The sequence below is a fragment of the Muscardinus avellanarius genome, assembly GCF_963383645.1.
Source record: "Muscardinus avellanarius genome assembly, chromosome: 13".
NCBI classification, from domain to species: domain Eukaryota; kingdom Metazoa; phylum Chordata; class Mammalia; order Rodentia; family Gliridae; genus Muscardinus; species Muscardinus avellanarius.
The window spans coordinates 54,925,746-54,942,991 of record NC_137799.1 but is presented as its reverse complement, the minus strand read 5'-3'; the positions used below and the strand labels follow the sequence as shown (position 1 = coordinate 54,942,991).

General features: G+C 40.6%; 2 protein-coding genes across 4 annotated transcripts in view; one reads left to right on the top strand and one right to left on the bottom strand.

Annotated features, from left to right (window-relative positions):
* Positions 1–3,560: 3,560 nt before the first annotated feature.
* RRAGA (Ras related GTP binding A) lies at positions 3,561–4,502 on the top strand (the record flags this gene model as incomplete). The annotated part of the gene is made up of 1 exon (XM_080709524.1): positions 3,561–4,502. The coding sequence occupies one exon, from the start codon at positions 3,561–3,563 to the stop codon at positions 4,500–4,502; it is 942 nt and encodes a 313-aa protein (XP_080565650.1).
* Positions 4,503–12,399: 7,897 nt separating this feature from the next.
* HAUS6 (HAUS augmin like complex subunit 6) overlaps positions 12,400–17,246 on the bottom strand; it is a gene marked incomplete at both ends in the record, with an annotated part of 51,905 nt that continues 47,058 nt past the window's right edge. For all 3 annotated transcript variants that reach the window (XM_080709257.1, XM_080709258.1, XM_080709259.1), the window contains 2 exons: positions 12,400–12,455; positions 14,803–15,834. In XM_080709257.1, the coding sequence (XP_080565383.1) occupies positions 12,400–12,455; positions 14,803–15,834 (1,088 nt within the window). The remainder of the gene's footprint in view (positions 12,456–14,802; positions 15,835–17,246) is intronic.

Below are 17,246 nucleotides of genomic sequence, written 5' to 3'. Positions count from 1 at the left end.
AAGGCCTCAATTCAAAGCACAAACAACCGATTAGACTACATGGAGAACAGACTCTCACTCTTAGATGATCATTCAAAAATGAACGCATAGTTTCTAATCTAGGAAAAAATATCCGACAGCAGGAATCTGACATTGAAGAAATATGGACCCATTTTAAGATAGCTAACCTAAGAATAATTGGAATAGAGGAGGAAAAGAAAGTGATACCAAAGGGATAAACAATCTCTTCAAGGAAGTTATAGCAGAAAATTTTCCAAACATAGAGCAAGAGGTTGATACACAGGTCCAGGAAACTTATAGAACTCCCTTTAGACAGGATCAGAGAAGAGGATCCCCACGCCACATAATTGTCAAAATGACCAATGTGGAAGCCAAGCAGAGAATCTTAAAGGCAACAAAAACAAAGGGCCAAGTGACATTCAGAGGCAAACCAATTAGAATCACTCCAGACTTCCCAAACCAAGTCATGAGAGCCAGAAGGGCTTGGAGTAACATATTCCAAACTCTGAAAGAAAACAACTTCCAGCCAAAAATTTTCTACCTGGCAAAACTTTCTATCCAATTAGATGGAAAAATAAGAAGCTTCCATGGCAAACAGAAACTGAAGGAATTTATGTCTTCAAAACCAGCACTAGAGAAAATACTCAAAGAGATTAACTACAAAGAAGAAATAGGTAACACACACCAGAAACAGAGAAACAAGATTTTCCATCCAACAGACAACTAAGATTGGTTATCTGTGGAGATTCATTATTTATGTTAGTCTTTTACCTATCTCTAAATTGTATTGTTTGCCTTTATTGTTGTTAATTTTTAGGATGTCTAGTTGGAATATTAATATACCTTCAGATACAGCATTTTGAAATATTTTATCCCATTCCATTAGTAACTTTTAACTCTGTTTACATTGTCTTTGGATATACAATATTTTTTTATTTTTTAGAGAGTTTATATACTCTTCTATTGCCTGTGCCATTGAAATCATATCCAAGAAATCACTGCCAATTTCAATGTTGTGAGGTTTTATGACCCAGATTTTCTCCTAAAAGTTTATAGTCTTAAGATTTATATTTAGGTCTTTTATCTATTTTGAGTTAATACTTGTATATGGGATTAGGTAAGGGTCCAATTTTATTTTCCATGTAATTATTATGTTTCAACAATATTTAGTTAAAAGATTATTATTTCCACCACCAAATGTTCGTGGAAACCTTGTCAAAAATAACTTGATAATATAGGGAAGAATTTAGCTCTAGGCTTGTATTTAACTCCAATGGTTTATATATCTGCCTTTAGAACAGTACTACACTGTTTCAATTATTGTAGCTTTATATGGTTTGAAATCAGAAAATATATATCTTCTAGCTTTGTTCTTTTTCAAAATCGTCTTGGGTGTCTAGAATCCATATTCCATATTAGGATAGATTTTTTCTGAAAAATAAATATATAAATATATGATAGTTTCACCTAAAAAAATAGAAAAAAAATATTCTCTGGTAAGAAAGAAAGCAAAAAGAAATATTGAAATGTTATCTTTAAGTCATCAAAAGCTTTGTATCAGACAAATGAAACTGTTATGTGAGATTATCATTTTTAATTTTGGATAAATTGCTATAATACTAGATGTCAACCACTAAGCCAAGCATGGGAAGGAGGGATGGGGAGGGAATGGGGTGGGGATCGGGTGGGGGCTGACTGGGCGATGTGTGCATGTATGTCTACAAAAGTTTATATCCCACTATGATGTATGAATACAGTGCACCAATAAAAAAAAAAAGAAAGAGAAAACATGAAGATAAACAAACAGCATACATAAATATTTCCATCCTTACTGTATCATTCTATATCAAATAATTTTACTGTACTTTATTGTCCTACATGTTACAAATATAAGTAAATACTGTTGTCTTTTTGTTTTAAATAAAATACAGCCATAAAAAAAGAAAATAAGTTTATTTATTTATTTATTTATTTTATTTTTTTGTGGTACTGGGGATGAAACCCAGGGCCTTCTACCTCCAGGTTACACTTCCAGACCTATTTTATATATTTTATTGGAAACAGGGTCTCTTAAGCCAGTGAAGGCTGACTTCAAACCTGCCCGATCCTCCTGTCTCAGCCTCCCAAGCGCGGGAATTACAAGCGTGCGCCACCACGCCCGGCTCAGAAAATAAGTTTTTAAAGAAAACAAAAGGGTAAAATGCTAAATAGGTATCAGGCTTAAAAGCTAAATAATGGAACAGTGTTGCTAAGACTGAGGTTATTATGAGAATGGAGAGAATGTATGGTGTTCCACAGGGCGGTTTCTTCTAGCTTTGGAAGTCTTTGGGTTTCCCCAGACTGTTTCATTTTATGATACCAGGGTTGGACTCAGGAACATTCTATCTGAACTACACCCCCAGCTGTATGTATGTATGTATGTATGTATGTATGTATTTTGTGGTATTGGGGATGGAACTCAGGGGCTTTCTACCTGCAGGCTACACTCCCAGACCTATTTTATATTTTATTTAGAAACAGGGTCTCACTAAATTGCTGCGAGCCTAAGTAGCTGAGGTTGGCTTCGAACCTGCGCGATCCTCTTATCTCTCAGCCTCTAATATACTGGGATTACAAACGTGTGCCACCCCGTCTGACTTTGTCATTATTTGTCTTGAAACGTCTCATTAAGTTGCTGAGCAGGCCCCAAACCTGAGACCTTCTAGTCTCAGCCTCTCAGGTACTGGGATTACCGGCGTGCTCCAACACGCCTGGGTTCGGGCTTGAATGATTTATAGATTCTCGAGTCTGACATTACAGGAAAATCAGATGTGAGGAAGAATCTTGCTGCACATGAGGAAAAGCACTAACTCGTCAGAATGTCTCCCGGTGGGGATGGGCTGCCATCTAACTGGGTGGAACTGAGCGACCTCTTAGGTCTCTTCCCTCGTCGGTATTCTCCCTGTCCCGCGTTGGGCCTCCCCCCTCCAGCTGCGCACAGCTGGCTGAGGCGAGAGGCTGTGACAGGTCGTGGCGACTCTGGGCCACGAGAGGGCGGCATTCCTCCGACCAACCACACACGAACCGCTTGCAACCGCAAGCCTAGCCTAAATAGAACAACACACCCCTGGACTCTGGCTCTCTCCTCCATTATATTTCCCTCGTCGCCTCTATAGGGTTTCCTTTGAGGGAACAGTTTCTCAGCATCCCGGGGGCAGAAGCCGCTGGGCGCTGAGTTCTCGCGATATCACAACGTCGGAAGTGGGCGGTGGCGCGAGCGCGAACCTCTCGCGAGATCTCCGCGGGAAGTGGGTGGTGGCTGGGACGCGGCGGCTCACTTCTCCCGAGAGCTAGCGCTCCTTTGCAGCAGTTCCCGCCGTCTTCCCCGGCGCACCCCTGTGAGGAAGAGCCAGCCCCGCCGCGGCCTTCGCAGCCCAGCCGCGCGCTCTCGGCGCCCCGACTGCGCCGCTGTCCGGCCGTGTGCGGACCGCAGCCCGGCCGCCGAGCCCCTGCCCGGCCCTCCCTCGGTGCTGCAGCTAGGCCGCGCCCTCAGGCCCAGTGCGCGGCGGCCCCGGCGGGTGATGCCCAATACAGCCATGAAGAAAAAGGTGCTGTTGATGGGGAAGAGCGGGTCGGGGAAGACCAGCATGAGGTCGATTATCTTTGCAAATTACATTGCTCGTGATACCAGGCGCCTGGGAGCCACCATTGATGTGGAGCACTCCCACGTCCGATTCCTGGGGAACCTGGTGCTGAACCTGTGGGACTGTGGCGGTCAGGACACCTTTATGGAAAATTACTTCACCAGCCAGCGAGACAACATCTTCCGTAATGTCGAGGTTTTGATTTACGTGTTTGACGTAGAGAGCCGTGAACTGGAAAAGGACATGCATTATTACCAGTCATGTCTGGAGGCCATCCTCCAAAACTCACCTGATGCCAAAATCTTCTGCCTGGTGCACAAGATGGATCTGGTTCAGGAGGATCAACGTGACCTGATTTTTAAAGAGCGAGAGGAAGACCTGAGGCGTTTGTCTCGACCACTGGAGTGCGCTTGTTTTCGAACATCCATCTGGGATGAAACGCTCTACAAAGCCTGGTCCAGTATTGTGTATCAGCTGATTCCCAACGTCCAGCAGCTGGAAATGAACCTAAGGAATTTTGCCCAGATTATTGAAGCTGATGAAGTTCTGCTGTTCGAGAGAGCTACGTTCTTGGTGATTTCCCATTACCAGTGCAAAGAACAGCGTGACGTACACCGATTCGAGAAGATTAGCAACATCATTAAGCAGTTCAAGCTGAGCTGCAGTAAATTGGCCGCTTCTTTCCAGAGCATGGAAGTTAGGAATTCTAACTTCGCTGCTTTCATCGACATCTTCACCTCAAACACGTATGTGATGGTGGTTATGTCAGATCCGTCCATCCCTTCCGCAGCTACTCTGATCAACATTCGCAATGCCAGGAAACACTTTGAGAAGCTGGAGAGAGTGGATGGCCCCAAGCACAGTCTTCTCATGCGTTGAATATTGCCAAATGCTCTTTATGAAAATGCTAAATTACCTTTTTTGCATCCTTTGTTTTTAATGTTGTGTGCTTAAAAGTGGGCTTTGAAATGTGTGCTGCTTATTGCTTTCACCTCTTTCTCCCCTAGTCCCTAGTCTTTAAACATTGACTATTTACTCAGCTATCCATTAGAGCTTCAAGATGGCCTTTCTGAAAAGTTGGTATGATGTAACACTAAAGTAGGTGGTTTGTGTGTGTTCTGATTACCTGATATAATAGATATTCACATCAAAGCCTTTACCACTATCTTCCTGTATTATCCAGATTGCAAAGATGGAATGTTACTATTTTATCAGCAAGGTATTAAAATGCATTTATAAATTCTTGGCTTCAATCACAAATAAACATTTACTGTTAGCAGTTTAAAGTATGGTCTTATTTGAAAAAATTTGAAGGTTCTTAATAATTCTCAGCTGCGCATGATGGTGCATACCTGTAATGCCAGTACTTGAGAGGCTGAGACTGGACGATTGCAGGTTTGAAAACAGCCTCAGCAAGTAGTGAGATTCATCAACCTAGCAAGACCCTTTTTCAGAGTAAAGATAAAATAAGGTTGTTTGTTATTGTAGGTCAGAGACAGAATGCCCCTGGATTCGATCCCCAGTACCCTGGGGGGGAGGGGGGGATTAGATCCTGAGTTGGGCGTGGTGGTGCACACCTACAATCCTAGTACTTAGGAAGGCATAGTGGTACCGGCTTATAATCTCAGTACTTAAGCTGAGACTGGAGAATCATGCAGGTTCAAAGCCAGCCTCAGTTACTTAGGCTCTCAGCAACTTAGTGAGACCATTTCCAAATAAAAATATAAAATAGGTCTGGGAGTGTAGCCTGGAGGTAAAAGGACCCTGGGTTCCAGTACCACCAAAACAAAAAAAAAGGGAGCTGGGCATGGTAGGTGATGGTGCTTGTCTCTAATCCTAGTACTTAGGAAGCAGAGAGGAGGATAACAGGATTACTTGCCTTAGCAAGTAGTTGAGACTCCATCAACCTGGTGAGACCCTTTTTCCAAGTAAGAAAATCGGGCTGGGGCTATAGTTCGAAGGTAAAATGCCTCTGGGTTCAATCCCTAGTACCAAAAAAAGGGGCTTGGGACTAGGAGTATAGACTAGCCTAAGAAAGAATTAAAAGTATAGCCTAGGAAAGGAGTAAAACAGCATAATGTGGTGCCTAGTACACACTTAAGTACTATGTTAGCTACCATTATCACTTGGTGAGCCATTCCTCCCCAAGTTACTCTCTGTGAAGTCTGACCAAATATTTGAGCCCTCTGAAATGCCTCCTGGTGTTCTCAAGATATGCGTTCATCTTTAATGCATGAAGGCAGACTACCTCTGTGTTCAATCCCCAGCACCATAAGATTCTGATGACCCATTAGTATTGCTTATCTGGCAAACAACTGTCTGAGCTTAGCCCCTATCATTTTAGCAATATTTTAGAGCACCTGTAGCAGAGTGGTTAAGAGCATGGTCTCTAAAGCTAAATCACCTCAGCTAGTACTCTGGTCCTTTCCCTTACTCTGAATTTTGGCAAGATGCTTAAATTTCACTGTGGATGTGGCTAAGATGTGAATACCACTAATATAGGAAAGGATTAAAACAGCATAATGGTGCCTAATACACACTTAAGTACTATGTTAGCTACCATTAACACCTGGTGAGCCATTCCTCCCCAAGTTACTCTCTGTGAAGTCTGACCAAATATTTGAGCCCTCTGAAATGCCTCCTGGTATTCTCAAGATATGCGTTAATGTTTAGTCTCACAACATACGATAGTTATTTTATCTATTTTAATAGCTGAAAAACTGGTGTGACCTTATTAAGATCATACGGCTAAGTCAAGATAATATACACTTTCCCCTAAACCCTAGCTTTTTAGGTACAGATTATTACTTTGTGTAACTCCAATTTACACATTTGAAGCTGAAGCTCAGGAGATTGACTTCTCTCAAGAACAGTGTTCGTTCCCTATAGGTAAGATCACTTTCCCATTTGTATTTATCTGAAAATTGGATAATACTGAACAGATTATTTTCTGCATGTGTGGTACTAGGGATGGAACTCTGGGACACTCTACTTCAGGCTACATCCCCAGCCCTGCTTTGTTTTTCTCATTTGGAAACATGGTCTCGCTAAGTAGATAAGGCTGTCCTCGAACCTGTGATCCTCCTGGCTCAGATGCTCAAGTACTGATTATAGGCATGTGCCACAATGCCCAGCTGAACGGATTCTTAAGACTTCCTACTTTCAGTTAATTATTCTGAGGTTCCTCAGAATTTGGATTGGCAATGTGGTATACAGAAATGGGGTGGGGGGCTAAAATACCCCATCCTAGTTTAATAAGATCAGTCTTATACATTGTTTCATTGTTTTCAATGACTGAGAAACCACTGATAACTCCTTTAAGCCTCATTTTAGAGATGAGGTGGTATCTTTTTTTCCTGGTACTGGGGATTAAACCCAGGGCATTCTACCTCCAAGCTATACCCCACCCCTTTTCATTTTTGACAGTCTCCATAGGTTGATGAGAGTCTATGTTGCTGAGGCTATCCTCGAATCTGTGATCCTCCTGTCTCATCCTCCCAAGAACTGGGATTATAGACATGTACGACACCAGGCAAGGTAATAACTTTGTATAGAGAGTAAATTTAAGTGCTAAAGCTTCATAAAATTATTTGGCATTTATTAAACCCTCTTTAGCAGATATGATAGAGCCCCTACCCATGAAGAGAAAGCTAAAATGAACGACACAATCATTATAGTCAGTTTTTAAGACTTGACAAGATAAAACTAATGGTATATGCTTTTTAAAACCATTTTAAAGACCATGTAGGCTGGGTGTAGTGGCGCACACTTAATAATCTCAGTACTTGGGAGGCTGAGGTAGAATGGCAGGTTTGAGGACAGCCTCACCAAGCAGTGAGACTCTCATCAACCTAAAAAGACCTTATTTTAAATAGGGCTGGAGGTTGTACCATGGAAGTAGAATATCCCTGAATTCAATTACCAGTAACACACATACACACACACACACACACACACACACACACACACACACACAAAATCCCAGTGTATCTAATAGTTCAAACGGCAGTAACAGTTGGGTGTGGTGGTAAATGCCTGTAATCCCAAACCTTGGGGAGCTGAGACAGGATTGCAGGTTGAAGCCAGCCTCAGTAACTTAGCAAAAGGGCTGGGGGTGTAGCTCAGAGATAGAATTGCCCTGGGTTCAATCCTTGGTACACACACACACACGCAGTAACAAAATACTCTTACCTGAAATCACTGAACCTCTGAAGTTTATTTTGTTGATCATGATATTAATAAACCTTTGTGACCATCTTGGTTTACAAAACATGAGTCTAATATAGAAAATTCCAGAGACATGGTACAATATTCAAAACAGTAGTATATGGAACATTCTTACAGGTAAGACTCATACAGAACTCAAAAATATTTTAAACTTAGGGTGGGAGCTTGCCAGTGTACGAAGCATAGATGATCTTCAGAAATATATATTTTTTGGGGGGAGGCAATACTGGGGATGGAACTCAGAGGCATTCTACCTTTGAGCTACACCCCCAGCCTAATTTTTTTCTTTATTTTGAAACAGGGTCTCACTGAGTTGCAAAGAGCTTAAGTAGCTGAGGCTGTAGGCAAACCTCAATCCTGTCTCAGCCTCTCAAATGCTGGGATTCCAAGCATACACCACGACGCATGCCTGGCCAGAACGACTATATTTCTGACTTTAGCAGACAAGTTTCCTTACATTAAAGAAAATATCCTTAAACATATTTGAATTTTGGTATACTCAGGAAAAATAGGGTTTGAATTTATATAGGTCTCAAAAATTCCAATTTTTCCTTTAGATAAAATTGACTTCAGCTAAGAAAAGATTTTGAAATACCCATCAGTTTTTCTTTTGTTTTGGTGGTACTGGGAGTGGAACCCAGGGGCTTTTCTACCTCCAGGCTATACTCGCAGACCTATTTTTATACTTTATTTGGAAACAAGGTCTCACTAAGTTGTTGAGAGCCTCACTTTTAAGTATCTAAGTCTGGCTTTGAACCTATGTGATCCTCCTGTGTCAGGCTCCCAAGAGCTGGGATTACAAGTGTGTGCCAGCACACCTGGCTATATATCAGTTTTATAATTAATTTCCCCTAAAATATTTTTCTTTACCTTCAACTATTCTTTGTTCTACTTGATAATTTTTTGTGTTGCTTAACATTACATATTTGTCCTCTAAACACTTAAAATAGAACTAAGCATGTAGAGCTCAGTGGTGGAAGAATGTATGTTGAGCATGTGTGAAGCCCTGGGTTGAATCCCTAGCACCACAAAAATGATAATAATTGCGACATATTGACATTATCTAAAATTTCAGCTTGATTTACAAATCAGTTTATATACCTTTGTATCTTTCAGTGAAAATGGTACATTCTGTGTATCCTGATGAGAAAAAAATGCAGCCATAAGCCTTCTTTACCATTACTTTTATTCCATCATGTAGGAAGCAAACAAAATTCCAAACCTAAATATTTGCTAATGATGACATGTGGCCCTTGGGGTGTAGGTATGTGTGTGGATGCACATGCATACCCCCCACATCTACATACTTATGTATGTATATAACTGGTTTACCAGCAAGAAACAAGCCAGGCGTGGGTGGCACACTTGTAATCCCAGCATTTGGGAGGCTGAGACAGGAGGATCACAGTTCATGAACAGCCTCAGCTACTTAGTGAGGCCCTTTGCAACTCAGTGAGACCCTGTTTCAAAATAAAGAATAAAAAATAGGGCTGGGGGTGTAGCTCGTAGGTAGAATGCCCTTGGGTTCCATCCCTAGTACCACAAAAAAAAAAAAAAAGAGTTAATGAAATGATAAACAAAAACCTAAGATAAACCATAGATTTCATAGACTGGATAGGTACATGGATATGGAAAGAACAGATGAAGACTTTAGGATGGAAGTGAAATTTGTTCCAAGCCTCAAGGAGCTAGAGCTGCAGTAAGGTAGTACAGTGTAAGGTGTTCTAGATTCAGAGGGTTATGAATCATTTTGAAAGACTCATGCTTACCGAAGCATTTCAGTAAAAAATGGGAGTATCACAGTGGAAGAGGGAATAGAGGAAATATATGTAGGAAATCTTATATGCCTTTAAATTTTACATCAGTTCTAGAATTAGCAATAGGGTATATGTGTACGGTTTGTTTTTTTTCCAAATCGGGGTTGAACCCAGGGCATTCTACCTCCAAGCTACACCCCAGCCCTATTTTATTGTTTCATTTTTGAACAGCATTTCATTAAGTTGCTGAGAGCCTCACTAAGTTTCTGAAGCTGGCCATGACACTATGATCTCGGTCTCAGCCTCCCAAGTACTGGGAATACAGGAGTGCAACACTGCCGGCTTACCGATGAAGCAAGGATATGAGGTGTTCAAAGCAGTTCCTTATGGTCGAGGACCTAGGGAGGAAGAGGTCTAAGGTAACAAGTTGCAAATATGATGGTTTTTTAGTAAGTAAAATTTTAGATTTGTATAGTACTGGCACAGAAGGAAAAGAATGTCAAAAACTTTCAGCCTATCACAGGTAAACTTAAGATTTTATAAATCTGCAATGCCCAGAGACATTTACTCTTTTGATTCTCATTAACTAAGGATTTCCCACACCTTATAGGAACTTGAGCTTCTTCATCAAATAGTTAACCATCTTTACAGCAGAATGTATGCAAGTATGTGCCTGCTTCTTAAAAGTAGCCCATGGCTAAATGTGAAGATCATTTTTTTGTGTGTGTGGTACTGGGGGTGGAACCCAGAGGCTTTTCTACTTCCAAGCTATACTCCAGGACCTATTTTATACATACATACATACATACATACATACATACATACATACACACACACACACACACACACACACACACACATACACACACACACACACAGTGTGTATGTGTGGGGTTTTTTTGGCGGGGGGCAGGTCTGGGGATGGAACCCAAGGGCATTTGACCTCCGAGCTATATCCCCTGCCCTATTTTTTATTCTTTATTTTGAAACAGGGAAACAGGATCTCACTAAGTTGCAGAGGGCCTAGGTAGCTGAGGCTGTCTGCGAACCGCGATCCTCCTGTCTCAGCCTCCCAAATGCTGGGATCACAAGCATGCACCACCACACCTGGCTTATTTTATATTTTTTATTTGGAAACAGGGTCTCACTGATGCCCCTGACACTTTGCAGATGCTAATATGATAGTCCTGCTTCCTCCCTAACATGCTACTTTTAGGAATCCTCAGTACCTATAAGATTTACAGGTACTAGGTTTTCTTAAAGCACACTAGAGAATGGTTTCCCAGTAGACTTGCAGAGTCATTAATTTATCAACTAACGAACAGGACACCTTAGACAGCAAAGTAAGTATTTTTGTGCTTTGTCTTTTCACAAAAAGACTAGATAAGTAGGTGAAGGGAGGTGATCTTTGAAGCCCATCTACTTCCGGAACTCCTCCCTTCAACTTTTCTCCTTGTCAGCTTCTTGGAGGCTAGAGATGATTTTGATGGAGCCCTACAGAGTACTGAAGGTGATCCTCCTGGTTCACAGAGGCAGTGGGATGTACTCACCTGGATGTTAGAGACAAGCCCATTTCCTGTCAGGGGGCAATTATTTAAATCCAAGCAGTTTTCTCAGGTTATTTTGGAACTACTCTATAGGCACTAAGGAACTCAGTGATTTTTTGAGCTAAAAAGTTTAGTAACACAATCAAAATTAGTTGCTTTCTGCTGGGCATGGTAGTGCACACTTACAAGTACTTGGGAGGCTGAGACAGGAGGATCACAGGTTCACAGCCAGCCTCAGCTACTCAGATCCTCCGCAAATTAGTGGGTCTGTTTCAAAATAAATAATAAAAATAGGGGTGGATAGGGGTGGGTGTACAGTTCAGAGGTAGAATACTCCTGGGTTCAACCCCAAGTACCAAAAAAAAAAAAAGAAAAAAGAAAACCTAGTTGCTTTTACTCAAAACAGCACCCATCCCCTCCCCCCTAGAAAAACCAACAACAATAAAATAGTCTAATGAATTTTAATTTATATTTTTGTTGAAATATAAACTAGGATTAAATTCTCAGTCTAATAATAGACTAAATATAAATCTGTTACACAGCCTACTAAATGGATTTATAGTTTTGACAAAGCGTTCGTTCATCTTCCACATTTTTGCTTTTTTACAACGGTCTTCTGCCCAGTCTTCACCTCATCATCACATGCACTTTATTCCACCAAGCATCACTTCTGAGAATCCACCTACTTAAAAAACTATTAAGCTCGTTTAGAGCTTTTCACATCTTTAAATTTGTCATCCTGCCTATACTTCCTACGCTATTTTTATCCTTTTTTTTGTTAATACCAGAATGTTCCATAAAGAACCAAAAAAAGTAGTTTACTTCTATAAAATGAAAGATGAGTATATCCAGTGGCTATTATATATTAACCACTTAGTGAAAAGTATATCAACAACTACTCATCCTTATGCTTATTAAATGAAATTATAGCATAATAAATTAAACTATTTTTGTCACTTACTTAATGCTTACAAAATTATTTAAGAAATCAAAATGGCTTTCCATAACTTGATGTTTACTTTACAAGTACTTCACATTTCAACCTCTTATCTCTACAAAGAAAAAATCCAAACATACTTTCCTTACCTAAAAACATTACAAGAGGCTACAAGGAATTCAGGATTGTTTAGACCTTGAAAAAGAGGATTTATACTTTCAACTTGTATTTGAGTTATAATCAGTGTCTTTTGTGACGGACGTAGCTTCAATTTAAGTGCATCATAGTTAAGTTAACTGGGTGCTGCTTCATCTTGTCAAGTCAGATTCCTTTGCATCAAGGCTTTTATTCAAGAGTTCTCCTTCTGCAAATTTGATTTTAAAAAGAGATGAGCAATCATAAGTAATTATAAAGCAATTATAAAGATTTATAAGCAATTATAAAGAAAAACAGGGAGTCGGGCATGGTGGCGCACGCTTGTAATCCCCACGCTTGGGAGGCTGAGACAGGAGGATCGCACAGGTTCTAAGCCAGCCTCAGCTACTTAGTGAGGCTCTCAGCAACTTAGTGAAACCCTGTTTCCAAATAAAATATAAAAAAGGTCTGGGAGTGTAGCCCGGAGGTAGAAAGCCTCTGGGTTCCACCCCCAGTACCACCAAAAAAAAAAAAAAAGAAAAATAGGAAAGATTCCAGCAGTAGCAAATTTCTTTACAGAAGGTTCAATTTCTGCAAATACTCAAACTATGATAAATTACTGTTTTTCTCACTGAAGTACGTTCTCACCAAAGATCAGTATGTTCCTCCTAAAATGTTTTTCAAATTACCAGTGTTTACTTATAGGGCAAGTCAATATGGAATGAATGTCACCAGATCCAAATGTATCCTCACATACCATAAGAACAATTTTAACCCTTTTATAAAACTTTGCAAACATATATAAGTAAAATATGATTAATCCAATGCTAACTGTTATTCATTGAACTGTATCCCCTAAAAAGGTATGTGAAATTCTAAACCCAGTACCTCATAATGTAACAACTGGAAAGACCCTAAGACCTTAAACTTTTATTTACATAAACAATTGGAAGTGGACCCTCATCAAAATTTTGTTTGAAGCTGGGCATGGTGGCACACACTTGTAATCCCAGCATTTGGGAGGCTGAGACAGGAGGATCATGGGTTGTAGGCCAGCCTCAGCTACTTAGTGAGGCCCTTTGCAATTTAGTGAGCCCATGTTTCAAAATAAAGAATAAAATATAGGGCTGGGAGATTCCATTAGCTAAGTTGAGGTCCTTCTGGAGTAGGGTGGGCCTTTAGTTAACTAAAACAACTAGTGCCCTTAGAAGAAGAGACAAACATATAAGAAAGAAACCATGTAAAGATGGAAGCAAAGACAAAAGTTATGCTGTCAAAGTTAAGGAACTCTGGAGGCTACCAGAGACTGGAAGAGGCAAAGAAGAATACGCTGCCCACAACTTCAGAGAGAACATGTCCCAGTGGTGGCCTAGATTCTGAACTTCTAAAGCCTCCAAAACTTAGTTTTCTAGAAACAACAGACTTCAAACCAGTTTGTGGCACTCTGTTATGACTGCTCTGGGAAACAAGACACTGTCCAACCTTGTTTTATTTCTGTTCCCCATTCCTGCAAATTCCCAGACATTATACCTTTGCAACAGTGATATTTAAAACAGTTGTTTCTCAACTTTTTAAAACCACTTTCCATCAAGCAAGATTGTGTGTGTGTGTGTGTGTGTGTGTGTGTGTGTGTGTGTGTGTGTGTCGGCGAGGGGGAGGGGATACTGAAGATGGAAATATAGGGACTATCCACCTCTAGGCTACACTCCCAGACATATTTTCCCATTTTCTATTTTATTTGGAAACAGGGTCTCACTAAGTTGCTGAGAGCCTCACTAAGTAGCTGAGGCTGGCTTCGAATATGTGCGATCCTCCTGTCTCAGCCTCCCAAGTACTGGGATTACAAGCGTGTACCATCATGCCCGGCTTTCAAACAAGATTTTTTTGTTGTTGTTGCAGTACTGGGGATGAAACCCAGGGGCACTGTACCTCTGAGCTACACTCCCAGCCCTATATTTTATTCTTTATTTTGAAACACGGGCTCACTAAATTGCAAAGGGCCTCAGTAGCTGAGGCTGGCCTACAACCCATGATCCTCCTGTCTCAGCCTCCCAAATGCTGAGATTACAAGTGTGCACCACCATGCCTGGCTTCAAACAAAATTTTGATGAGGGTTCACTTCCAATCATTTATGTAAATATAAGTCTAAGGGCTTAGGGTTTTTTCTAGACTTGACCCAAACCAAATGTAAACTCTATACAGACTCTGGAAGTAACCACTAAAATGAGGGTCACTCATCTTACCCTAGGTGAAGAAATAGGTATATTTTATCACAATGACAACCAGGATCATGCAGCACTCACTGTGTACTTTTTTGTTTGTTTTTTGTTTTTTGCAGTAATGGGGATGGAACCCAGGGGCTATACCCCCAACCCTATTTTTTATTCTTTATTTTGAAATAGGGTCTAAGTTGCAGAGGGCCCAGGCTGTCCATGAACCCAAATCCTCCTGTCTCAGCCTCCCAAGTACTGGGATTAAAAGTGTGTGCCACCACACCTGGCTCTGTGTACTATTTTTATGAAAAATTGAGACAAAACTTCAACAGGTGAATATGCACAGGTCTAGTTAAGTCTTACCTTTTAAATTAGGTAGCAGTTCTCCAAGACTACATGGAACTGTGTTCCTCGATTTTTGCTCCACTGGAGAAAACTTAATTAGTGGTGATAAAGACCGTTTTCTTTCGCCAAGGGACTTGCGTAAAGATGGCTTATACTCAATGAGCAAATCATGAGTGTCCAAAAGGTTAAGCATATCATCTGATTGCATGTTTTGAGGTGTAGGGCTCAATTCTGGTTTGTGTTTTTCAAGTGTTTCAGGATTAGAGAGGTAAGATTCTTCCCCTTTCTTGGAAAGAGATTTCTTCAGAGCCTCGTAACTATTGCGAATAGCCTGTAAATTGAAGTCTAAATCTGGAGTTGTCTGTCTGTCTGCCACGTCATCCGGAAAAATGCCACTGTATGCAGGACTATTTTGTACCAGTTTAAAATTGGTCTCTGAACTACTAGAGCTATTAAGACTTAGGTGACCAACTTCTTCTGGAAGAGTTTCATGTAATATGCCAAAATCCATATCCTTAAGACTCTTAGAACTAAATCCACTTGATACTTGAAAGGAGTTCCATAATGTAGCTTTATGCATAGAAGGTTCATTATAAGAAGCTTGTGAGTGGTCCAATATTTTAGAATACTCTTCTTCACTTCTACCCATTATATCTAGCCTACTGCCCATAGCAGGGGAAAATGTCTTTACGTGGCTAGTTTCTGAAAGCTTGGTTGGTGAAGCTGTATGTTCTAGGTCTTGCTTACAAATTATTTTCTTATTTAACAAATATGACTGGTCTTCTGTTGGAGGTTCAGTTTTATGACTGGTCACCACCTGTTTCTGAAGCACATCCTTGAAGCAATCTGAAACAACCTTCTCTTCTGGCAAATGAGACTGGTCAAAATCTGAGAAAAAACTGGCCATGCTAAATTCCCCTGGCTTATTATGCACCACAGGTACAGACTCTGACAGTGCTTCTTTATGTTCAGTTTCCATTTGAGTCTTTTCTATACTTCTGTCATCTTCTACTTCAATAGCTTTTCTCCAGGAACTCCTAATTTCTGTTACTAAACAAAGGGAAGAAAAACAAAATTTACTAATATCCCCAAACACAGAATATGAAATACCTTTTATTTCTAGTAATGAAAATAAAGCTACAGAATCACTATACTTGGGAAGCTGAGACAGGAGGATTACAGGTTGAAGGACAGCCTCAGCAAGGAGGAAGACTCATCAACCTAGAAAAATCCTGTTTCAAAATAAAAATAGGGCTGGGGGTGTACCTTGGAGGTAGAATGCCCCTGGGCTCAATTCCCAGTTACCACAAAAATAAAAAATAAAGCTACTAGTTTTATTTATTTTCCATAAATATACTATAGTAGGATAACAATATAACAAACTCCAACAATATCCAAGGACTCCCATCTCTAACTAATAAAACACAAACACGTATAAACAAAAGCTGTTCCTAAAACGTGCCTATACGTTTACACAGCAAATATGAATTACAGGCATTAAGAAGTTCTTTTTCTTTTTTTTCGGGTCTAGGGATGGAACCGAGGGGCATTCAACCTCTGAGCTACACCCCCTGCCCTATTTTTTATTCTTTATTTTGAAACTGGGTCTCACTAAGTTGCAGAGGGCCTCACTAAGTAGCTGAGGCTGTCCACGAACCGTGATCCTCCAGTCTCAGCCTCCCAAATGCTGGGATTACCAGCGTGCACCACCACGCCCGGCCAGGAAGTTATTTTTCAGTTGGGCACAATGACACACACCTGTAATCCCAGTACTGGGGAAGCTGAGACAGGAGGATAGCAGTCAAAGGCAGCCTCAGCAACTCATCCAAGACCCTGTCTTAAAATAAAAAATAAAAGCCGGGCGTGGTGGCGCACACTTGTAATCCCAACATTTGGAAGGCTGAGACCGGAGGATCACGGTTCGCCGACAGCCTCATCTACTTAGTGAGGCTTTTTGCAACTCAGTGAGACCCGGTTTCAAAATAAAGAATAAAAAATAAGGCAGGAGGTGTAGCTCGGAGGTTGAATGCCCCTGGGTTCCATCCCCAGACCTGGAAAAATTAAATTAAATTAAATTAAATAAAAAATAAAATAGGGCCATGCGTGGTGGCGCACACTTGTAATCCCCGCGCTTGGGAGACGGAGACAGGAGGATTATGCAGGTTCGAAGCCAGCTGTGCTGGCTTAAGAGACCCTGTTTCCAAATAAAAATAAAAAAATGGGTCTGGGAGTGTAGCCCGGAGGTAAAAGGGCTTCCAGGAATCCCAATACCACAAAAAAATAAATTAATTAATAAAATAAAATAAAATAAAATAGGGCAGGGTGTAGGTCAGATGTAGAACACATCTAAATTCAATCCCTAGTAAAACAAAAGAAAAAAGACTTTTACAGGCCATCTGACTGATCACAATGCTCAGTCCAACAATGGTAGCATGAAGTAGCTCAAAACAATACGTCAACAA